Raw genomic sequence first — 26,482 nt, forward strand, 5'->3', positions numbered from 1 at the left:
GCAACGATAAATATATACTACATATACTTATCTGGAATAAAAACAATGATTAATGAAACTACCACAAGGTAAAATGACCAACAAGAAAGGAATCTTATGGCAATGACCTATGGCATACGAAATAGGACGTACATTACGCAATGGAATGTACGAACACTTCGTGAAGCATCGAGACTTGCAAAGCTAGAACAGCAATTGTCATTTCGTATAAGATCGAAGAATTAGGTATACGCGAAATGAGATGGAGTAACAGCGATTAACTTCCCACAGAATACGGCGACTACATATGTAATATACATACAATGGAAAAGAAAATGGCAGTGAATGCGGAGTTGGGATCATGCAGACATGGAAACCAATATCTGATCGTGTTATAATGGATCGATTCAAGGGCAAATGTAAGGCACATCATCATTGTACAATGCTATGCGCCCACAGAAGATGCTCAAGATGAATTTTACGCACAATTAACATCTACGCCAAACATAACATTTTACGCACAATTAACATCTACGCCTAACATAGGGTTTTGGGCACAGTTTATACAGTTGGCCATTCAGAGTTCTGTTAACAACATTTGACAACAAACATAATAGATTGTTCATTATTGTGATTTGATTTCCTTTGAATTTTATGTATTTGACAGCAAACTTAATAGTCAGGGCTAACTAGTTTGGGCTGAATGGCCAACTGTATAAACTGTGGTTTTGGGTAGGAAAATCCCGCACCGGGAATTCTCGGTTTTTTGGTTACGGGATTTTCCCGGGAAACAAAATCATATTTCCCGGGAAATCGGGAAATATCTTTTTAAATATATCACAACTAATATTGAATGAATGAATAAACTATGCCCGTCACTTTTATATCATAGAATCAGAATTCGATTAGATTTTACAGAATCAATAAATTACAAAAGATTTGGAAATAACTTTAATCTACAAAAGTGTTTCAGGGAAAAAGTTATAAGAGCCGCTCCAAAAACGGCGGCGGGTTTTTATTATATTCCATTTAAGTGCAAAAGAATATTTTCTATTTTAAAGTCCCATTTTTACACCCTCAGTTATTGGGCTAAAGAGGGTCCGGCTGGCTGGCTGGTGCGAACGATGACTCTCGAACAAAGGCACCGATCAGGTCAAAAATTTGGCATTCGAGATTTTTTTCCAACTTAGTTTAAGTTCCACTACTTCCGGTACATTCCCCACAAAAGTTCAACAATTATCACTAAAATAGTGCGTACGACGACTCTCGAAGGGAGTAACTGAATCGGTCGGGCTCCACACAAAATTCAGAAAAGGTGAAGTTGAAGAGTTCCTCTCGGACTCATGGAAGTGAGTCAAACGTTCCAGTTGGTCATTGGTGGCTCCATCTTCTCGCACAAGGAGATTCATAAATACACATATACATCACCGAGCGGCAATGCATGCAACCAAATAGATTACATATGCGTTATTAGAAGACTCAAGAACTCTCTATCAGACGTCAGAAACAAAAGAGGAGCTTACATTGGCTGCTCATCAAAGGCGAAATCAAGATCACATTGAAATATTGGGCGTAGTTCAAAAACAGAGAATTTGGATATCAGACGACACGGACTGCCATATGGGAACATAAGCCAACCGTTTCTCACTAAACTCGGGAGTAAATCAACGATGCCATCTGTCACCCCTACTGTTCACAATTGTACTGTATGAAAAAATAATGGAAGTCTGCACTCAGAGAAGAGGCATAACATGGAGTCTCTCACGACAATTCGAAGACTTAGATTATGCGGGTTATATCTCCCAGTTGGAAGTTGTCTGCTATGTGTCTTCAAAGTTGTCTCCAATCCATTAAAGACGGCTCGACGACAGCTCTTTGCGATCATCGACGACATTTTCACACAAATGTCGCAAAACTCGTGCACGATAAGTTGAGCGACTAGGTAAGCGAAGTTGTCTTCATGGACGATAGAATGAACATTAACTTGTACCAAGCCACATTGCAAGACATTTTCGTTAAGACTGTCACACATCGCACATGGAAGAGTGACAAATTTGGTGACACTGTCTTGTTTAAAGATAATTTTGAAAATTTTCGTTGATGAGATGGTCATCGCAGATTCAATTTCCTACTGGGCTGTCTTCTCTCTCACAAGATATCCAACATGCAGTCACAATTAGAAGACCTGGAGAGATGCACGTATAAAATCGCTTCTGCTATACGGCAGTGAGACCTGGATTGTGTTTAACAACCATCAAGCAAAAGCTAAGATATTCATAAACAAATGCCTCAGGATCATATGCAGCATATTCTGGCCCAACACCATATGTGACATAGAATTGTGGCATACAAAAGCAAACTAACCGTAACAAGGAAGGCGCTTCAATAGGAATCTCCAAGGATGACGAAATCGAGGTCGATGCAATGATGCAAAAACAGCGGCAACTAATTGTGTAAGATGGTGATGGAGAGGAGTAAAAGATATGGGAGATACAAACTCACAATTTTCTGTGTGCAAGGCGGGCACAGACCCACTTAACTTGACACAGGAACACGGTTTTTCCCTGATCATCATTTTAAAATTTCTAGATGAGAAAATATGATATGGTACAATGATCTGCAAGGTAGTGCAGGTTCGAAAAATATGAAAGAAGCATTTCTGGTGGAAAAGCTATAAGGATCACTACACATATTCTTGTGTGTGGCTGACGAAATTTACCCAGTTGGAAGTTGTCTGCTATGTGTCTTCAAAGTTGTCTCCAATCCATTAAAGACGGCTCGACGACAGCTCTTTGCGATCATCGACGACATTTTCACACAAATGACGCAAAACTCGTGCACGATAAGTTGAGCGACTAGGTAAGCGAAGTTGTCTTCATGGACGATAGAATGAACATTAACTTGTACCAAGCCACATTGCAAGACATTTTCGTTAAGACTGTCACACATCGCACATGGAAGAGTGACAAATTTGGTGACACTGTCTTGTTTAAAGATAATTTTGAAAATTTTCGTTGATGAGATGGTCATCGCAGATTCAATTTCCTACTGGGTAGATACGCTTACCCACATTGATACACAGTACATCAATTGTTACCTCAACGATAATCATATTGTTCGAGAGAGTAAATATTTTAAAGAACTGCTTGTAATGATGATGACCGCTGCTTACAAGATTTTGCTTAAAACTAAAACCGTTATCACCCAAACATATTTAGACACATATACATACATACTACCAATTCATCAGCGGAAAATAAAGATCTCAGACAAAATGAATAGAATCAACAATTTTATTTGAAATTATATATGTATGTACCCAGTCAGCATTTTTTGAAAATTTTAATCAAATTCGAGTCTTTTTTGATCCGACTGCACGATTAAAAAGCTAGAATATGAGCTCATTTTCTGATCATAAATGACTCCTTTGTCGGTAGGAAAACATAACCTCAGGCGACTCTTCTAAACAAATCACAAATGAGTCTTTTTCGAGTCGTATTTCAATCATTTATTGGTGTTTTGTTGATTAATTTCGGACCCTTTTTCGAGTCTTTTTAGAGTCATGTTTATAATCATTTATGAATCTTTAGGGAGTCATTTATGAGTCTTTTTGTTAGACGAAATAAATTAAAAAAATTTTCTTTTTATTCTTCTTTGTTTCTTTCCTTTGTTTTATAGTCTTTTCTGCTTTGTTATGTCTTTTAATTATCCTTTATGTTGCTTGGTGGTTAGTATACTGCTTCTTCATTTCACTTGGCAAAACCTGTTGTGTTGTGTTTGTCTGTACCTTTAATATTATACGTTACATTTATATCAACATTTTGTAGAAAGTGTATATGAGAATTTTATTTTTTTATTTATAAATAATTACAACCAAATAAAAATAAAACAAAACAATCAGTTTTTAATCACCTAACTGTTCAAAATATGATCAGAGTATACATAATTATAATCACTTTTCAAACACCTGTATGACCCTTTTTTGATTAAGCATTTTTCAATCTTCCAGATGATCAAAATGTGACAATAAATAACAAAAAATTGTCACATTTTAAACACCTCAATGATTTATTTGTGATTGCTACACATTTGTTGTTGTATTTTAAATTGAACTCTTTTTAATCATTACAGGGAGTCACATTCGAGTCCCTTTCTGATCACACAAGCGACTTAATCAATTTTTGATCACCAAAAGGACTCTAAAAAGACTCCTCAATGTGATTTTTGAAAAAACAGTCTTCTAAATGCTATCTGGGTATGAACATGTATGCAAATATGTATTTACATATTTATGTATGTATGTTTATGACGTACAAATGCAAGTTTGCGTTATTGCCAAATAATAGCTATCATTTAAGTGGAGTTTCATCATAATATACATACATAGGTACCTGTGTGACGTAGGGGATACCAAGCAGCGGCCCTAACCGGCTTTAACATGGCAAAGCCCAGGACTTATCTTGGTCCCTCTTTCATGTTAAGTGGACACTGACCTCCCCGTGGTGTCACCAGGGAACTGTCTTTAACACCCGTTAAAAGTTGTGAGCTAAAATGTGTCCGCGTTCAACCAGAAGAACAATAAAAACTGGGATTGGGCGTAGCACTACTAACCCATCCCTAAAGCTACATATTATGATAAAACAAAGGAAAAGAAACTCCTCTAAGTTGACCCCAGCAAACGTTTTAAAGACCATGATCTGTGAATCTGCACCTGGAATGTTCGCACTCCGTATGGAGAATGTGCAGTTACGCATTGGCAGATGTAGTTGGTCGGAGGTTAAAAATCTGGTCTCCGGGTTCACCCCAGCGAATGAAATACTTGTTACAATAAGGACAAATGTAAAATTCTACAACATCAGCTTTATTTGCGCTTGACAATCGAATGAGGCTGATAGACTTCGCAGCAGCAAAAAAAAACATGGTAGTTAGCGATATTCAGAAGGGCACATGGCTGTCTCCAAACCAAAAATAAAAAAGAGATGTACGATCGTTCCAAGCAGCAAACATAGACTCGGAACAACACCTTGTTGTAGCAAAGGTACGTACCCGTCTAAATAGTGCAAATAAAGCACGAACAGACACAACAACAAAGTTGGACATCGCTAAACCATAGTCACAGCATATTCCACTCAACTTGTCCTCGCACAGTGCGAAATTTGGGAAGTTTAGTGGAACTTTAAGGGATTTTCAAAGTACATGAAATTAATTAAACTTTTATTGAATTCGTTAGCTAAATACTCCACTGCAAATGGTCCATACTCAGTTTGCAGATTTACTCCACGAAACGACTTAAAAATGCACTTAAAGTTGCACTTTTGTTTAATAATTTTTTTGTTGTAAGACATGTATTTTTGATTCATTAAAAAAATGGAGTGGCGCGGACAAGTGGTAAGTCAGTATGCCATGATTTATTTTTCTTAATATTGTACAAAACAGTTATCATATTTTACACTTTAAAAAATGCAAAAACCCTTTTTGTTTTCGTGCAATTTTAGTCGGAAAGAAGAGATTTTTTGAAGTTTTCAAAATTATATTTTTTTTATTTTCCGTGGACATTTTAAAAGTGAGTTCCGTACATTCACGTGTTAAGATATATATAATCTGATAGATTGGATTCTCCTCTGTCCGTAAAGCTATAAAACTGCTGCGGTATCGCGCGGTCTTTGGAGATATTCAAGATTTTCTAAAAAGACTTCGGGAATTTCATTCAGTTGCATTTTCCAAAAGTGGAAGGTAAACGCGACAATGAACGCCATTGTTGACTGTGTTTTGAAGAAATGGACTCACTAATTCTGACAATGATAATTTCTGTAAAATTAAGAAACCTCACGCAATTTTTCATAGTTTTGACCTCTAAATGTTGGTGATTTACATATAGTGCAACATTTTTAGATGCTGCGGTGCAAATACTAAAATACGTTAAAAATTGTACTGCAGTGCAGACCTGAACTTGATCTGAAAGACATTATTAACAAAATTAATGGTACAGACCTGCTAAATGAACCAATAAACATTATAGATACAAATGAAAACAAAAAATATTGACATTTTACTCCTTAATAGATGTGTAGGATTGTGGGGCTTCATCCAGAAGTGGACCTATGTTGACTGCTTTTGTGTGAGAAAGTTTTTTATTCGCTAACATCTTAAAATTTACATTTGCATCAAAATCGGCTGCAATTTTTGTCTTTAACCTTTAAAATACCCAATATGAGGGAACCCGGCATGTGGGGGCTATTCCAAAACGCGAACCTATATTGAAAATATTTTGTACATAAGTTTTCTATCCGCTTAAAATTCAATATACCAATTTGCATCAAAATCGATTGAAAAATGAATGTAAAACGTAAAAACGACAGCCACCGTTACATGAGCGCTACAGGAAACCGCGGGTCTATGTGGCCCAATTTGAGCCCCACACTGTCCACTAATATAAGAAACATTTGTGCAAAATTTTAGGAATCTACACCTTTTCCTTTAAAAGTTATTAGTAAAGTTCCGCTAAAGTGCTCATATTTTGCACTGTGCCTCGTCGCGATAACAAAACAGCACAATTACAAAATATTGCCCACTCCATGCAAACAGCCTCAAAATTCACACTTGGATACAACAGACCTCCACCAAGGAACCCGTAGGAACCTGATCAGGAGTATCTTGCTGCCACAGAAGGAAAAAATACGGCATAAAGGGCTACACTACAATCAGTAGCAACGCGTCCCGCAGGGAAAAGAGAGAAATGGAAAAGACGGAGTGTAAAAAAATCGAGATGTGCAGGAGCCAGCATGAAGTGCGAAAATTCTACCAAAGAGTGAAACATCAAACTGATGGCATTGGGTACAGGCACCTGCTGCTGTAGATACCAGCAAGGTAATTTGGTAACTGATACAGATATTATGCTAAGGATATGTAAATATCATTTTTTAAACTGTTCGTACTAGAGCTGGCAAACTATCGATATCGGCCCATTCGATTTTTTCGATATTTCCGTTTCAACATATCGATAAAATCGATACTATCGTAGATTATTCAGCCCTATTTATTTAGAATCCAAAATGATCGACAAATGTTTCTTGTTTACATTTCGTATGTCATTGAAATGTTAAAAAATTTAAAAATTCGGTGTTTATGTTTGCGTGAGGTGGAGTTAGAAGAGATTTGTTCCATCCCAATTTGACAAAATCGTTTTGGGAAATAATATTTCATATTTCAATTTCTATTGTTATTGACTGGTCGGACGAATGCGGACAATAGTTATTAGTTAAACATAGAGAAACAGTTTTATTTAATACAAAACAAAAATTAATCATGGGAATTAAATTGCCTGAAGTCATAAAGTCCTTCTGCAGTATACTTCCAAGCCTCTGTTCGGTATCATGAGTTCCAACTCGGTTAAACCTTATGGAATTGGGTATCTCTCCCATTGTTACATCTGGGGCTGGATTCTTGTTTTATGAAATTTTGAAATGAAATATATTTCCTTTATAATTTTTTTCATTTCCTTTATAACATTTTTCATTTCACATTTTCATAGAAACAGAATTGAGCACCTGTGGCTTGATTATAAAATTGTTGGCTTTTGCCAAAATATTGTAAAAATTGTAAAAACCGTAGTCGACTATTGACTGTGCGAAAACCGAATAATCGATTATTATTAATCGACTTTAGAAATACGAAGTCGACTACTAGTCGTAGGCTATTATTATTCGTAGTCGAACGATCGCACCAATGAAAACGGAGGAGCGTTGCTGGTATCCTTGCCTTGCTTCATTAGTTGGAGCACCCTGCCCATTTTCCAGATTTCGGGAAAGATGTGGTTTGTTAGTGACAGGTTCAGAACTTTGGTGAGATACTCGACTCGTGGTTCATCCACGGGACAATTGAAGCGACTGTATCCACACTTACCAGTTCAGTGATACCTGATTGTCAAGAAAGTAGCAGGTGCTTACCCTTGGGTAGTCCTTGGGAGAATGACAATGTAGCATAAACGAGTAGAAGGAATGATAAATAAGACGCTTTGTTATAAGATGAAAATTGTCGTCCCACAAAGCAGTAATGGTGTGATGCCACCAACTTATCGCTGAGGGCATAGGCATCACATGCATGTATCAGTCAGGAATCCACAAGTTGTATACAAGAAAGCTGTTCGACCAAAACGAGAACTTTGTAAGCACGCTGTGGGAAGCGGAGCATGGACTTTTTATGGACGTAATGATAGCGCACTATCAATTGTGGTCCTACACAGGAACTACAAACCTGGGACCACTCTCGCATTACTTCAGGATGATGTTCAGTAACTCATATTTTTAGTTCTTATTTATTTTACTACTCCCAAGTCAATGGATTAGCATTGTGAAACTACGCTTTCTGGTCACTAGGATCGCATCGGTTTTGGTTGCGGCCAGTGATAAACTCTTTGATCTTAGCCACCTGGATATTCTTGACAGGCAGTCCTTAGCAATGATTTCTATTAGGAGTTTCTCATTGGTCGACAATGAGCACGACATCGTCTGCGACGACTAGTTTTGTTCCTTCGGGCAGATTTACATTTAGAAGGCCGTCGTACATCACGTTCTATAGAAATGGTCCTACCACAGATTGTTGTGGAACACCAGATGTTATCTCATATTTTTCTGTTCCCAAATCAGTATCAAACGATATTGTTCTATCTTTGAGGTAGCTGTCAATAATTTTGGCTAAATAGCTAGGAATACATCGCCTCTAAGTATCCGTACAAAAACATTTTTGTTACATCGATAACCTTGCTGTCTCTACTGCTCTTTTTATGGTATCTACCGTCGACTTTCTCTTGATAAACCCAAACTGCAATTTTGAGAAGCCCCAGTTTTATTTATGGCCGGTTTCACTAAGGCGATTCGAATTCAGATTCGATCGAACTACGATTAGTTCCACGGTTTGTCACATCCGCATTCATCACACTCAAACTTCGATGCAATAGATGTCGGGAGTAGGTGCATCTCAGGGTTTGTTCCGGATTTGTCCATGGAGTCATCGTCATCAGAATACGGGACTTCCCGCAGTTAGTCAACAGCAACCGCACGCGCATTCAGTTCTAGCTACAATAATGATCAAAGGGGTATAGCGCTGTCTGAGCAAATTAATAACGCAGCAAGTTATTTTAATCGACACTTTGTCGAGCACCCCGGGAGTGGCAGGGCGAAAAGAAGAGTACTACTTCGCATTAGGACTCTGCCTCACAATTGACAATGGATGATGTTGCGAATGCCATCAGAAACGCTAAATCATCCAATGCGTTGGACCCTGATGGTATTGGCACCTACAGGTTTGCGCTGTAGTAACCAACGCAGTCTTGGCGCTCAATTTGCATCTCGATGGTGAACAGGTCACACGAAAGGCTGTCTCTTTGCCTGAACCATCATTTGGCACTGAATTGTTCGGAGAGGTTCTTTTCTATTTTATCTGAGGACATGCTATTAATTAAAGTAATCTTAAAAGGCCGAATGAGCTTTACGGGGATACCAAATTCAGACAGGGCTTGGAATACCTTTGGGCGTAGAGGGCTGTCGTAGGCTGCCTTATAATCGATAAAAAGGTGGTACGTGTCGATCTGCTGGATTTGCCGCAGGGTAAATATCTGGTCAATGGTGGACTTGCCAGGTCCAAAGCCGCATTGGTATGGTCCAATTATTTCATTGGCCATAGGCTTTAGTCGTTCGCATAATATCCCTGACACTATCTTGTAGTGTTGGTCAATCTCGTTCACTGAGCGGATCGATCTTTTTCATTCCGTTCGCCAAAAAGATCCGGGTCGTTCACTTCGTTCGTTGGCTCTTTTCCGTTCAATAAATGAGAGGAGCTTACTGAATCATTGACTGTTTTGTGTGTGCATATTTGTGATGTTAGCGCTAACGCAGCTTGTGTGAGTTTGTGTGCAAAAAATTGTGGTTATTTTCTGAATGTGGTGGTGGTTGTTTTGAATATGAACGAAAGAAGCAAAAAGAACCACATGAGCTAGAAGAACGAAATGAGCTACTGACCGAAATGATTTACTGATCGATTGGAGCAAACTGTGTGAGTATCTAAATGAACGATATAAAAGAATGTGCTGGATACGGATCCGTTCGTTCTTTTCACGGAATCGTTCCTTTGAACCGGTTCGTTCATGAACGACACAACGCTACTATCTTGTAGGCAATAGGAAGAAGACTTATGCCACTATAGTTAGAGCACACAGCCTTATCTCCTTTTATGTGGACGGGACACAGGACACTCAGGTTCCAATCGTCGGGTACGCGTTCTTCCTGCCAGATGGTGCTAACGAGTGGTTTATTGCTGTCTTTGGCACCTTCAAGAATTGGATCTTCACTAGTATTGGATACCAACAGTTTGGACAGTTTTACGTTTCACCCTTTGGTGATTGCAGCTTATGATGTCTGTTCGTACTTCATTTGTTTATTTAATCGTACCTCTGCGGCAACAAGGTGGTGGTCCGAGTCTACGTTTGCACCTCGGAACGATCGTACATCCAACACGCTCGATGAATGTCTTCCATCTATCGCAACGATTGATTTCATGTTTTCTGATCTGAAGACAGGCAGGTGCTCTTATGAATATGGTGGTGTTTAAATCTGGTACTGCTCATTCCATTGTTCGACGTTTCACTAGGAAGACTGAATTTACCGACTGTTGGGCCAAAGATATTCTCATTTCCAAATTTTGTCATGGGCAGGACAACGGTCATATGTTTCACTAATTACATCACCTTGCTATGTTCGGTGAGAAGCAATAGATGCCGGGAGTGGGTGCATCTCAAGGGTTGTTCTGGACTTGTCCATGTGAGGGACTACTGGGTACTATTAAGCTGCATGCTGCATGAACACCGCCCCCAGTGAGGCGTCGTCGTCATCAGAATATACGACTCCCTCGCAGTCCCCCCAACAGCAACCGCACATGGAGCACTTAACACCGTTGCTGTTCCAAACCCTGGAAATGCATACTTTTTAAAACTAATTGCAATTGACTTCGAGGTAAGATCGAGGAAATAATGAATTTCATGCGTCGGAAAATATCAAAGTCGCTGCGGTGCAGAAACCCCAGCTCAACAGCAACTGCAGCTTACATCGTTTTGATGGTTATAACGAGCTGAGGATTTTACAGACTGGTGCAATAGGAAAGCTAATCGCAACAGTAGAGGATTAGGATTGGGCGATTAGTCGGGCCTGGTGTAGAACTGCCGAGGTAGAATTGCACAAAGTAGACATACCGCCGATAAATAGCTGTACTTCAGGATATAGGGTCAGACCATGTCCCCATAATTGTCTCCATCTATAGACCGCCCGATTTTTCTCTCTAAACGCCGCACTTTCACCAATCATGAGAAAGCCAATTGGCCGAGTTTCAGAGAGTTTACAAGTAAGCGCTTCATAGATCTGCCCACCCCTTCTTATGTTCGGGTAACATAAAGGACGTTCCGATAGATAATTACTGCTGCAGCCGCTCGCCATATACATACCTGCTGGTCGAGTACCCGAAGTAAGACAAAATTTCTCAGCAGAGTCAGGTAGGTGACATTGGAAGTTAACAGGTTGGTCGTGAGCATACGCGAAACAAGTGGCTAAATCATCTGAAGAAATGGAAAGAAGTCAGTCACATCTGTCGACGTTACGCAGACTGGTGCGCACCTCAAGTAATAGGGCGAAAAGGAGTGTATTATGTCGCTTTAGATCTCTTCCTTGCGAGGATGGACCACCATAATTTACAATGAATGATGTTGCGAATGTCATAAGGAACGCTAAATCAATCAAAGCGTTGGGCCTTGGTCGAATCTCCATGGAAATGCCGAAGCAGTTGAATGAGCGACACGACTTTCTTTTCATTCGATTTCTTTACAATTCCTAACTCATATATGCAAGTTATTTTCAAATTCGGAAACAGTTTTTTTATATCAGCTCCTTTTTTGAAATATAGCTCTGAGCCTTATTTTACGATTTCTACCCAGATTTTCGTTATCACTGGTCATCAAAAAATATTGAATACCCACATCGGACTTGGTTAAAATAGCGCAGTTTAAGTACTTTAAAGTAGAATTACGTCATCAGCCATTGACATCACATACTGTATGCCAATTTCAGTTAGAAACAGAAAAAATCGGGTGAAACTTTCACCTTTTTCATTTTGTTGACCAGTGTTATCAATTACATGTGTGGACGCCAGTCGTACGTGGGGTGTTTCCCAAGGTGGGGTGATATCTCCGGAACTGTTTAACCTATACCTCTCCTGTATTCCGCCCCTCCAGACGGCATTGAGATCGTAACGTATGGTTATAAATGTCAAGTACCTTCCCTGATGTCATTTGTGAAAGGCTGATCTCCTATTTCACTGATCTTACCACCTTTTCCACGCGAGGAATACCCAAATATCCGCCGATAAATCTACGTCCACTCTGTTAACCACATGGGCAGCTGATGTGATCACCGACTTGAATGTCGTGGTCAATGGTAGCAGAAATCCGAATAGATGTGCAACGCAATGGAAAAATATTCAAACATGTCAGAATGTCGCCCTGAGAACTGCAACAGGGTGGATCATTTACATGAGCAAACAGTACAGCAATAACAATGGCATGCTCTCGTTGCAGTACTTGTTCGGGTGTTATCGCAAGAGTCATCTTAAGCACCCCAACTTAGACATGTCGGGAGGGATCTTCATGATCTGAAAAGAGAGGTCCAACGTTACAAAAGAGAACTCCTAGATCAACAAGAATATCAAGTGGGGTTAATAGCATAGGTTCAGTGCCGGATATATGCATATTCCTCTCCTTGGTAAGATGAGTCAATTAAGAATTCATCCTTTCACAAATGACATCAGTGAAGGTGCTCGACACTAAGATCAAACAATCATCCATCTGGAGAGGGTGCAATACAAGGGAGGTAGAGCTAAAACGGCAACTGTATAGCTATTACTGACGCTGGGGAGGATTAAAGCGTCATGGATTTTTGCTACGGACGACAAAAGCGAAATCGGTCTGTACGATTCACCTTTGCTGGCATCCTTGCTTGGCTTCAGTACCGGGACAACCCTGCCCATTTGCCATACTTCGGGAAAAATGTGGTTGGCGAGCGACAGGTTGAGAACTTTAGTGAAATACTCGACTTCGAATGACACAAAACTTTACTTGGATGTGATGTTGGATGTGTTTAGGTCTTCAAGATTCCATTAATGCGTAACGCTTTGAATGATTTAAGCTGAAAACGCATCCAACGTTTGAGTAAAGTTTTGTGTCATTTCTGGTAGATGAATAAAAGATAAAGTGCTGCCAAGTTTTCAATTTTTCTTTATTCTTCTACCAGAAATTACTCAAAACGTTACTTAAACGTTGGATGTGTTTTCAGCTTTAAGGTGCAAAATATTATGAAATTTATCGCTTAATTCGCGCTCAATTTCATTTAAAAGAATAAAAGGGAGGTACTACCTAATTAAAATGCGATCTTATATTTCTTTATTCTTTTACATAAAATGAAGCTTGGATAAAGGCCTGCGTACATAAGCCGCTCGGCTTTCTTACTTAATTCATTTCTGGTAAAGCAATAAAGAAATGTCAGAACCACATTTCAATTAGGTCGAACTTAGGCTTTGGTCTTTTACCAGAAATGAATTAAGCAAGAAAGCCGAGCGGCTTATGTACGCAGGCCTTAAGCCTGAACTTCTAATTGTTCTTGCGCCTTTAGCGTTCCTGATGGCATTCGCAACATTAACCAGTAGTGCGATTCTCTAACTCATTTTTGTGTTACCGACAATTGCCGGTAAAATTAAAATGCTTATAATTTCGGTAATTACTGATGTTCTTCGGTAAGTTAGCGACGAATAAAAAGTAGTCGTAAATTTCTACCGATAGCAAATGTCAACTTTTATTTGAACTTTTCATTCATAATTTTGCGTTTTAATTTTACCGATTTTTGTCGGTAAATCAAAAATGTATTACAGAATCGCACTAATGGGGCTGGATTCTTGTTCTATTAAAATTTAAAATGAAAAATATTTTTTATAAAATGTTTCACTTGACATTTAAAGGATGTCCCAACTAGAACGCAATTTTTAAATTTGGCGCCATTCGAAGTGTCATTCTTTGACATTTGCACAATTGTTATTGTTTGCTAGTAGAAGGTACGAGGTTATTCAAAATGGAGCGCTACACGAATGAACAATGCATTCTCATTGGTTTTGGAGAGACAACATGAAAATGCTGATTTTGCCGATAAAATCATCTTCTGTGACGAGGCCCATTTCAATCTTGATGGGTTCTTCAATAGGCATAATTGTCGCATTTGGGGTGAGGAAAATCCTCGAGTGATTCACGAGAAGCAAATGCATCCTCAACTTGTCACTGTGTGGTATGGTTTTTGGGCTGGACTAATCATTAGACCAGGGGTGCTCAGAATAGTTCGTGTATTAGTAGTGGTAAGACACTCTCCCCATTACTAAGCAATGTCAAGTGAGAAATAAAGAGAGAATACGTGTGGTTTGTTTTTACGCTACCGTAAGGAAGTGATCACCAATGCATTAGACCTTTTTAAGGAAAATAAGGCAGGTCAAGCGCAAACAGTCAATGGTGTTCGGTATCGTGAAATGATAACCAGTTTTTTCTTGCCTAGAAATGAAGAAATGAATGTGGAGAGCATGTGGTTTCAACAAGACGGCGCTACAGAGAAACAATTCAATTGCTGCATCAGTTATTTCCCTGTCGTGTTATTTCGCGTTTTGGAGACCAGAATATTGCGATTTAACACCTTTAGATTTTTTTCTGTGGGGTTTTATGAAGTCGATGAAATCGCGAGTAAGCCGACGACGACTCAAGTCTTAAAAGAGGAAATTGGACGCTGCATTAAAAGATCGCGCCATACACGCGATTTATTTATTGGTGTTTAACTTTTTCTAATGGACACAGAAAACACTCATTTTTATGCAAAATATTAAAGAAAGACCACCAGTAAACGATTCTGAGTCACCTCCCGATTTTCGGTATTTTGAAGGTTTTAGCCTCATAATCACACCGAAATGGCTGAAAATTGGTATTCAGTCTTCGTTGGGGGTATATAACTCTGCACCTGGAACCGTAGCTGCCGATTTTCGGTATTCAATATCCACCCGAAATGTCTGAAATTTGGTGTTCAGTCTTCATATTTTTGTGGGCTTATTGAATACATCGAACTTTTGTCTTCAAAATTGAGAGTTTTTCTTCAAAAACTTTTTTTGACCGATTAGTGGTCAGAAACGGCAAATTTTTTGTAAAAATCTAATGTTGACTTTGGCTGTTAACCATTTTTTTTTAAAAAAATTATATTTTTAAAAGCCTCTCGTCCAAAAGCAAGATTATTAGGTACTTAATAAGCCCACAAAAATATATGATGATCGGTCCATTTGTTTTCGAGCTTTAGTGGACACCGCAAAACATTTATATAAAAAGGGGTTATTTTAGAACGATAAATTACTTCAAATATGAAAATATTGGAGCATAATAAAAGTTACTAGCAAAGTACCCGCTACTTCGTATGCGGAAAGATATACAAAACAAATAAAAAATATATAATATAGAAAGAACATGGAAATCTTTTTGTACTAATACCTATTTTAATTGATATTTATTTTCATGTAAGTCCTATTCGTACCACATAAGTCCGATTTTCCTCACGCCTACACATCAAGAGCCAGCCATAATTGTAGAGATATTTTAATTGGGGTGCTCAACGCCAAGACGGCTTAACCCACCAACCGCGATCCTCATTTCCAGCTCTATATCTTCCCCCATGGTATGGTACTATTTAGTACTTTACATATAAATACGAACCTGCTCCTAATATTTCAAAATTCTCTTTACACAGTAACAAATTGTACCAAATCCTGTACCATATAGTACAATTCGTATATTTATGGTACATATAATCTTAATTTTAAATCACACGAATCCAGGTCTATTCGTTAGTCTAATACAAAATTTTACCATGCATTGAACCATCTTCGTACCCCTAAGACTACCAAATCCTAATTGTACCAAATTTAGTACCGTTTAGTACTTTTTGTTCCCATAGGTCCGAATTTATAAACCTACCTCTATCCAACACGTCAACAGTTATCATAATTTCGAATTTCAGGATTCCAAATGTATCCGATCACCCAAATCCAAATTGTACAAGATTTGGTACCATTTAGTACTTTTAGTACCCATAACCAAAAGTTTCTAAAACTACCTCAATCCTACACTCCAACAGTAATCTTAATTCCAAATTTCAGAATTCCTGCTATACCCGTTCACCAAAATCCAATTTTACAAAATTTAGTACCACTCAGTACTTTTTGTACCCACAAGTACGAATTTAGTACTTTTCGTTTGCATAAGTACGAATTTCCAAAAGTATCCCAATCACACACTCCAATAGTAATCTTAATTCCAAATTTCACTATTCCAGCTCTATCCGATCACTTAAATTCATATTGTACCAAATTTGGTACCATTTAGTACTTTTCGTACCCAAAAGTACGAATTTCCAAAATACCTCTATCCTACACTCCGACAGTAATCCTAATTCTAAATTTCAGGATTCCAGCTCCATCCGTTCCCTCAAATCCAAATTGTACCTTATTTGGTACTATTTAGTACCTTTCGTATCCATATGTACGAATTTCGAAAGCTACCTCTATATCTCAAACCTACACTCCAACAGTAATAGTAATTCCAAATTTCAGAATTCCAACTTTATCGGTTCGCCCAAATTCAAATTGGATACTTTTGGAAATTCGTACTTATTCAAATTTTCAAAACCACCTCCTTATATCAACTCATCTTCTAAACCTTGATTTTCATTCCAAATTTCAAGATTTTAGCTCTATCCGTTCACGTAATACCAAATAGTACTAAATTTAGTAACTTTTAGTACTTTTCGTACACTTATAGTTCGAATTTCCAAAAACCCTTTGATACACCTTTCTAACTCTCCATCAGTGAACCTCATTCCAAATTTCAGAATTCTAGCTCTTCGCGTTTGTCTAATACAAAGGGTACCATATTTAGTACCTTTTAGTACTTTTCGTACCGTTCTAGTTCGAATTTCCAAAAATCCAGCCTTATCTGACACCTTCGGGTCAAGAGTGACCCACACCCAAAATTTCAAGATTCTAGCTCCAGCCGTTTAGTCTGGGCGTTGATTATCAGTCAGTCAGTCAGTGAGTCAGTGAGTCATCATTACTGAACTCTTTTATAAGTATAGACTAGCAAAATGCCCGCCACTTCGTAAGCGGAAAAGGACCCAGCGAAAAGTTTGCCTCCAAAGAGGCAGTTAAATGATATGTATAAGTGATTTGGAAGTGCATCAAATTATGCATTTTCACTCATGATTTTTACAAGGGAGTGACCCCGGAAAGAGGCACTCCATTGCATCGCATTTTAACTGACCCTTTGGCATTGCATTTTAACTGAACCTTTGGCACTGCATTTTAACTGACCCTTTGGCATTGCATTTTAACTGAACCTTTGGCACTGCATTTTAACTGACCCTTTGGCATTGCATTTTAACTGACCCTTTGGAGTAGAATAGGAGGCAGTCCGGAGCACGTGTTTTGAATAACAAAATAAAATGCATTTATTATTTGTGTAAAATAAAAATATTAATAACTTTATTAAATGAACTCAAATTATGAAAATTCTCTATTGAATTTAATTGCAAACATGTGTGTTTCAACCGCTTTTCATTTAATCCAAGCTTAACTGCTTTTGCTTCATCCGCTAAATGGGTTTGATATTGTCTTCCCATCACCAGTTAAGATTTCGACATGTACTCCAACAGCACTCCATTGGGAAATTTTCTTCTCGTGAGTTACCGGAAAAATTTTCACAAATTAAATATAATTTAGTTTGTATTAACAAATGTATTCCGCTGCTGTAGAGATGTACTAACTGATTTATGTACATGTAGGGATCTCTAACAACTGCTAATAAAATGTAGTGAACGGAGTGCCTTTTTCAGGACTCTGTTCGCACTGCATCCGGATGCTGTTAAATTGTGAGGAATTGGAGTGCCTTTTTCCCGACTCCGTTGAACTGCCTTTGGATGTTGTTAAAATGTGACAAATGGATGTGATCCCAGCAAAATTTGACGGAAGGGGTTCTTTGCGATGACGTGATTTCATGTCATCTTTTGCATTTGTTCAAAGGAAGTCGTGGAAGATCCGATCTTTTCATTAGGATTTGAACCAATGCAAAGGAAGTCGTGAAAGATCCGATCTTTTCATCAGCATTTGTACCCATTCCATCCATCCAATAGAGATGATGTTTGTGTTTTTATTTACACACCTGTTTATTTTCATTTTGGTATGTTCCAGTACTGCAAAAATCTACTAATTTTTACTATTTTTTCCGATAACATAAAGGAAAAATTGTTATCGTAGTAAAAATAAGTAGATTCTTGCAGTTTCTGGAACAGACCAAAGTTGTTAGAACTGTCGTCGTGATGTTGTCTTACATTTCCTGCATATCAAACAACTAAAACTTCTAAACAATTGGTATTATATGAGCTAAAATTAGAATCGGACTGCACACATTGCTATTCTAAAAGCATAGTACACACGGTCCAACAAAACTGACAGTCAACGTACTTTTACGGCAATTTTCTGGCAAATAAAAACTTTTTGTTAGCTAAAAATGATTGAAATACAACATTTAAGGTATAATTTAGTGATTAGGAAAGTAATTATTCAGCTAGACTTTGATATTAACGAAATAGACCTCGATGACTGTCAGTTTTGTTGGACCGTGTGTACTATGCTAAAAGTTCCCTTGTCTGTTCTAAATCTGACATAGAATGAAATCAATCAAATCTCGCTTCTTGGAATTTGAAAAAAAGTCCGAAACGAAAAGGAACAAGAATCTGAAAATAAAAAAGGCAAACATTTTCAAATAAATAAAATCAGCTGAGCCAGGCTGGGGTTTGAACCCACGTCCTTGAAAAACACAGGAAAAAAGTGTTGTCACGGCGTGTTAGCGTTCAGAGCCAAACTCATAACTTTCAAAGGCAGCGCTATGCGTTTGTCATGAAAGCACAACTAAATGGGAAAATTGTTCACTGTTCAAGTTTCACCAAACGAATGGCGTTTCTTTATTCAATATCTTTTCTTTACACATCATTTCTTAAATCTATCCAAATACATGGTTGTCTTTTATATACATGGTTGCATTTTTGTGTACTTTATGCTATCAATTCAGGGTTTATTTACAATGGGTGTGTTCCTTTATGCTTACAACTCGGCCAACCTGACGGTAGTGACCGCCCCGGTCACACGGGGTTAGAGTAATTATAATGGTTAGTAGGGTACTTAGTCTATCTATTTACATACTTATGCTATAAGGTGAGTATTATGTACACTTAAATCTACGACTATCTACAACTATATACAATCGGGCAGAGCAGCTCTGGGTCCCTAGCCTGGGCCATCCCTTTTCCACAACCTCATGTTGCATGCCTCGATTACCCCATCGTAGGGGATCTGCGTAATCTGACAGTTCTCTATGTCCCTAACCACATACCTGTCATTCGGTAGCACTTTGTGGATTACGTAAGGCCCCTTAAATTTGGGCACCAGTTTTTTATTGACTCCTACTGTGGTGTCTATGTTCTTAATTACAACAAAATCCCCTAACCGAAACGAATTAACCTTGTATCCTTTCTCCTCGGACCTCTTCTCACTATACCTTTGCGCCCTCGCAATAGCAGCCTCTGCTTTGTCTCTGATTTCCTTAGTACCCTCCCCCGGGCCCGAAAAGTTCTCCTCCAGGTATTCTGACAACTTGTCTACAACTTCTCCTCTTTGATTCACTCCGAACAAAAGTCTACTTGGAGTATCATTTATAGATCTGTTAATTGTATTATTAAATGCAAACTCAATCTTCCCAAGTTGCTTCACCCAGTCAGCATGTGATACTGGCTCACTCAGTTTAGCCAACATACCCACCAGTGTTCTGTTCACTCGCTCCACTTGACCATTTGCCTGGGGCGAGTGGACAGCCACCTTCACGTGGTCTATATTTCTTTCCTTTAAAAAGTCTGCAAATTCCCCTGAAGTGAAACAACTTCCCCTATCCGTTATACATCTGACTGGCCTACTATAATAGTCGAAGTATTTGAGAAGTGCCGCCTTGACTTCTTTGGTGCTTGTTGTTAATACCGGGTACAATCTAACAAACTTCGTAAATGCATCTATGATTACCAAAATGTGTTTCCTTTTAGATTGTAACGAGGGTAATGGACCCAGATGGTCTAAATGTACCGTATGAAAAGGTCTCGGCTCTTTCGGAATACTGTGCAGTGCTCTTGCATTGGGCCTATGAGGAGCAGAGTACATTATACATTTTACGCAATTTTTTCTATGGTCCTCTATTTTCTCTCTCATATTTGGGAACCAATAATGATCCTTCATTTTTAAATACACCTTATCTACCCCTAAATGACCCAACTTCTCGTGAACGCTTCTAATTACTTCAGTTTCCATTCCTTTTGGTACATAAAATCTCAATCCCTCATTAATCTTCCTATACACTACTCCATTTACCATATCATATCCACCCACGTTGCCCTCTTCCAGCTTTGATTTTAAATCCCTTATTTCCTGGTCCCGTGCTTGGGCCGCACATAACTGGAAGTCTATATCTTCCGACTCAATAGTAGCTACCACCCTACTATTATCCTGGTCAATTCTCGACAAAGCATCCACGTGTCCCATCTTTGCTCCCGCTCTATGCACAATAGTATAATTATAATTTTCTAACTCTAGAGCCCACCTTGCAATACGGCTATTGATATTTCTTTTCGCTAGTGTTAGTGTGAGTGAATTGCAATCCGTCAAAACTTTAAATTTTATACCCTCCAAATATGCCCTAAATCTTCTCAACGCATATATAATAGCTAATGTTTCCAGTTCAAAACTATGGTATCTACTTTCTGGCTCTGTGGTTCGTTTCGAAAAATATGCTACTGGATGAAATACACTGTCGTCCTGTTTTTGTAAAAGTATTGCCCCAAAACCTGCAGCACTTGCATCGCAATGCAATTCCGTTTCCCTTTGCGGGTTGTATATTGCTAGAACTGGGCTAGATGTTAAATGCTTCTTTAATGTTTCTATAGCCTTTTTACATTCATCTGACAATTCGTATTTGACCCCATCTTTCGTTAATGCATATAAAGGTTTTGCTATTAAAGAGAATCCCTTCACGAACTTACGGAAATATGCACATAGCCCTAAAAATGCCTGCATTTCCTTAACATTTTTTGGTATTGGGTACTGCTTTATTGAATTCACATGACTTTCCGATGGTTCTATACCCCTCCTAGACACTTTATACCCTAGGTATTCTATTTCTGTATACGCAAATTTACACTTCTGCATCTTAAGCTTCAATCCATACTTTGCTAACCTATTTAAAATTTTTCCTACCAATTGAATATGTTCCTCCAATGTTTTCGAGGCTATCACAATATCATCCATGTAAATCACTATTTCATTTCTTTCCAAAAAGTCCTTAAAAATTCCCGCAATGAACCGCTGGAAGATGGCCGGTCCATTTTTCAGCCCAAATGGCAACCTCAAAAACTCATACTGTCCGTTAGGAACAACAAAGGACGTATACTTAATCGAGCTCTCTTCCATTCTAACCTGGTAAAACCCCGACTTCAGATCCATTATGGTAAACCATGTTTTCGCTTCCAGATACTCAAGACAATCCTCAATCAAAGGAAGGGGGTAATTATCTCTGACTATTATTTTATTAAGGGACCTATAGTCCACGCACATTCTTGTTTCCCCACTTTTCTTCTTTGCTAACACAATGGGTGATGCATATGGAGAATCACTCGGCCTTATAATCCCTTTGTCCAATAAGTCTGCTATAATTTCATTGACCTTTTGTTTTTCCGCGAACGACAATCGCCTTGGGGAGCAATACGTTGCATTTCCAGACGTAACCATTATTGGTGCCCTAAAGTCTGATATTTCCGGATCATTATTAAGTTCCTTCACGTAATTCTCCTCTATAATCCTTTCTATTTCCCTTTTTTCCCGCATACCTATCCGTGGGTTTATATCCCATTCTTCTTCGTTACTCCCCTCTATATTACCTACCACCAATGCTTGGTTTAGGTGCCCTCCCTCACTTTCTTTCCCCTTACTATTTTGTGTTTGTTTAACTTCACATCTGCTATCACAAAATTCTTCTAAGTTTTCTTCATTTTTCGACAATTCAGATTTTCTTTCTCTTTCCGTATTATTTGTCACAATTTCATTGTTTAATCCTACTTCCTTATCTTGTTTCTCCTTTTGTTTTAATTCACTGTTACCAATTCCATTTTGATCTGTTTCGATTACTGTTACTTTTTGCTTTTCTTTTATTTCCGCACTATCCATCACAATTTCATCATTCACTTCTATTTTCTTATATTCGATTTCCTTACCATGCGTTTCCGTTTGCTTTAATTCATTCTTACTAATACTATAATTTTCATTTTGACTTATTTCAGTTTTTGTTAATTTTTGTTTTCCCTTTTCTTTCTCTTCTTTGCTTTTCCCACTGGGTACTTTCTTTCCAATTCCACTTTTTCTAATTACCTGCTTGCTACTATCTTTCCTTTCCTTTTTTGATCCAATACGAACACCGCACAATATTTCTTTTTTGTTTTCTGTTTTTATTTCAGGTGGCTCCAGATTTTTTTCATTTTTTGAGTCCACACACAAATATACCTTTACATTACGTTTTATATTAAATTCACGTTCTTTTGATAACTTATTTTTGCAACATAAAATTATTCCAAATAGATTTAAAAAGTCTCTTCCAAGCACCATTGAACAAGGGGCATTACTCCTCAAAATATTTAAATTCAATTCTCTCTTTTTTCCCCATAATTCAACTTTAACTCCTATTTTTCCACACAACTTCAGTTTTTCCCCATTTAGGCTCCTAAATCTCGATACTTTTTCTTCCTTAACGTTAGCACCCGGGCTCAACGACTTCACCACCTCCTCATTGATGAAGCTGCACGGGCTACCAGTGTCAATTAAAGAGTAAACAAAACAAGAATTAGACCCATGGCTAGAAGATCCCAAAACTACTCTTACCTTCATTCTCCAATCGATTTCTTCTTCCTTCTCCTCTTCGTCCACTGCCGCTACTGTTTGCTTGGGGCATTTTTCCTTGAAGTGGCCCAGTTTTCCACATTTGAAACAGGCGCCTTTTGGTTTGTACTCCATAGTACAAGTTGTTGCATAATGCCCGAACTGCTGGCACTTGTAGCATCTTACCTCAGCTGATTTGGGCCTCATTGCATTGGTTACCCGTTGCTGGCTCCGTTCTCGCAACATCTTCTCGTATTTTGGAATGCAGCTCTTAAAGCTTGCTAACGTTGTATGATTAAGTGACATTGTGGTGGCTAGTGATCTGTCTTTAACGCCCTCCACAATGTACTCAATCAGTTCTGCCTCCGTCACAGGAGTACCTTCTGCCAACTCTTGCATTACGAGGGTGTATCGATGTAAACTCTCAGCCTGGCGATTCCACTTTCGGTTTTCTAATGTTTTGAGCGTTTCCTTTATGCCCATCGATCGCTTGAATTCAATCTCCAATTCTTGCTTAAAATCTTGCCACGTTTTTGCTTCTGATGAACGCATAAACAGGCCCGCACTTCCCGCCATCATTCTGCGTGCGTATAAAAATTTCTCAGTCGCACCGCAACCCAACACTGTTGTAATTCTTTCGAACTCCCTTGTCCATTTTACCACATTCTGCTCGTCGTCACCAGTAAACTTTGCTATGGCACCTTCAACGTCCACAAAATTCACACTCTTTGTGTTCTCCTTCTTTTCTTCTGCCTCATTCATCTCGTACTGTAACTTCAACAATTTCAATTTTCGTAGTTGCTTGTCTATTTCTGCCAGTATGTTGTTAGCCTGTACATCTTTGGCTTGCTTGTCTACGTGCTCGCGTACATTCATAGCAACAGCCGGTTCGTTTGTGTGTTCGCCCATATTCATAGCAACAGTCTGTTTGCTTGTATGTTCACGTACATTTATTTCATCAGCCTGTTGGTTTGTTCGTTCGCGCACATTCATGGCATCAGTTTGTTGGCTTGTCTGTTCATGCACATTTATTTCATCAGCCTGTTGGTTTGTCCGTTCGCGCACATTCATGGCATCAGTTTGTTGGCTTGTCTGTTCACGCACATTTTTTGTTGCCTCACCCCTGCGTTCTTGCTCGACGATAATGGAATGTATGTCGGCTTGTACTTGCTTACTGGTGGCGGCATTTGCTTCTGTGTGTGTATGCACATCGATTTCATCTTGCACATTTGCTTGTGCTTGTAATTCCACTTCACCCTCACTGTTCTGGTTTTCTGGCCCGCTGGCCCCAACCACCTTTCTCAGCATTTCCCTCAACTGGGACACTGTTGCAGTTTCTGGGAATTCCATTCCCAACTTCCTCAAATTTTCCATTAATTGTTCTCGTATCATTTTTATTTCCACTTTTAATTTCACTGGAACTCTTCCTTAACTTCAATTTTATTTCAGCTTCAGTTTTTCTCAGTTTCTGTGTATACCGAAGTTCACTTTGTTATACACAATTTGTTCGCTTGCCGACGGGTTCTTTTTTCACACCTGAGTTGTTCACTGTTCAAGTTTCACCAAACGAATGGCGTTTCTTTATTCAATATCTTTTCTTTACACATCATTTCTTAAATCTATCCAAATACATGGTTGTCTTTTATATACATGGTTGCATTTTTGTGTACTTTATGCTATCAATTCAGGGTTTATTTACAATGGGTGTGTTCCTTTATGCTTACAAAATCCTCATTGTTGTTGTAAAATAGAAAACAAAAATGCATTTGAAAGAAGAAAAGTTCGAGGACATCGAAGCCGCTCCACATCCGATATGTCTGAAGAGTCTTTACCGAAGACGAAACATGCATGTCACATAGTGGTGGGTGTGTGGGTTCGAATCGCCGGCTTTCCTTTTTCACTTGCATAATAGATCATAAAGCTCGATTAAAAAATTAATCTTAAAAAAATGATCTTCGCCTAAAAAGGCAAACATTTTCAAATAAAGAAGAAACTACTTTTGGAAAGAAACAATTAAAAATAAATTAATTTAGCATAAATGGTATTTTCCATAAAAAGTCTCTCCTCCCCGTTCGTTACATTTTGTTCTTAGAGATCCCTAAAGCAAGCCGGGTTGTAGATCCCTACATATTTCCGTCACTAAACAAAAGAGTATAAATTACCAAAATGTTGTTATAAAATAACAAAATTATAAAATAAAAGTAATTTACGAAATAAAAATACTTAAAGGAGTGCATTTGGAGTCCATGTTGAAATCTGAACTGGTGATGGGAAGATAATTGAAAAAACCTTTTGTAAGATGAAAGAATATCAGTTGCGGAGAACGGAGGAAGTAATCTTTTGCGTTGCAGCGGTGGTGATTACATTGCAATTTTGGATGTAAACTTTTGAAAAACTAAACTGATAAATTAATTGTAGCTATTTCATGAATTCGTTTGAATTAATAAAGAGTTTTGTTTTTCATGAAAACCATATTTCAATACAGCATTTCCATTTTCCAAACAAGACATGAAAATTTCATGCCAAGGGGTTGGTGAAATGACATTCCAAAGCATTGGTTAAAATGACATGCTTAGGATCCAGAAAAGAACGTCATCTTTTGGGGTCCACGCTCATATAAAATTCATCGATGAAGATGCTAAAAAGATGACATGCTAGATCACTTGCACCCATGATTGAATGTCATCTTTGGCATCGAACATTTTGCTGGGATTCTTTGGATTGCATCCAAATGCGGTTAAAATGTGAGGAATGGAGTGCCTTTTTCACGACTCCAGTTGAACTGCATCAAAACATGCCGTGACAGAACTAGTCTACATTGCACTACTTCCAATTTATTTTGCTGGGTACTGAAAGATGCACTCCAAAGCACTGCATTTTAACTAACCCTTTGGCACTGCATTTTAACTGACCCTTTGGCATTGCATTTTAACTAACCCTTTTGCACTGCATTTTAACTGACCCTTTGGCATTGCATTTTAACTAACCCTTTTGGGTAGAATAGGAGGCAGTCCAAAGCACGTGTTTGGTACAGTCATTCTGCGGAAATTGTGCAAGCCATTACAAAATATGCCAGAACAAATAAAATGCATTTATTATTTGTGCAAAACAAAAATATTAACAACTTTATTACATTAACACAAATTATGAAAATTCTCCATTGAATTCAATCGCAAACATGCGTGTTTCCTCCGCTTGCATTTGTTCCAAGCTGAACTGTTTTTGCTTCATTTGCTAAATGGGTTGTCTTCCCATCACCAGTTAAGATTTCGACACGTACTCCAACAGCACTCCATTCGGAAATTTTCTTCTGGTGAGTTGCCGGAAAAATGTTCACAAATTAAATATTATTTAAATATTAAATATTATTTAGTTT

At 38.2% G+C, this 26,482-nt stretch overlaps 1 protein-coding gene across 1 annotated transcript; it reads right to left on the bottom strand.

Moving 5' to 3' along the window:
* Positions 1 to 22,658: 22,658 nt before the first annotated feature.
* On the bottom strand, positions 22,659 to 24,731 carry LOC141388621 (uncharacterized). The gene is made up of 2 exons (XM_073958637.1): positions 23,110 to 24,731; positions 22,659 to 23,035 (listed from the first exon to the last, which is right to left on the bottom strand). Exons 1-2 carry the CDS (start codon positions 24,496 to 24,498, stop codon positions 23,015 to 23,017), a joined length of 1,410 nt encoding a protein of 469 aa, XP_073814738.1. The 5' UTR covers positions 24,499 to 24,731; the 3' UTR covers positions 22,659 to 23,014.
* Positions 24,732 to 26,482: the final 1,751 nt, after the last annotated feature.

Source organism: Musca autumnalis, unplaced genomic scaffold (genome assembly GCF_047663935.1).
Source record: "Musca autumnalis isolate F117 unplaced genomic scaffold, ASM4766393v1 scaffold_1, whole genome shotgun sequence".
In the NCBI taxonomy this organism is placed as follows: domain Eukaryota; kingdom Metazoa; phylum Arthropoda; class Insecta; order Diptera; family Muscidae; genus Musca; species Musca autumnalis.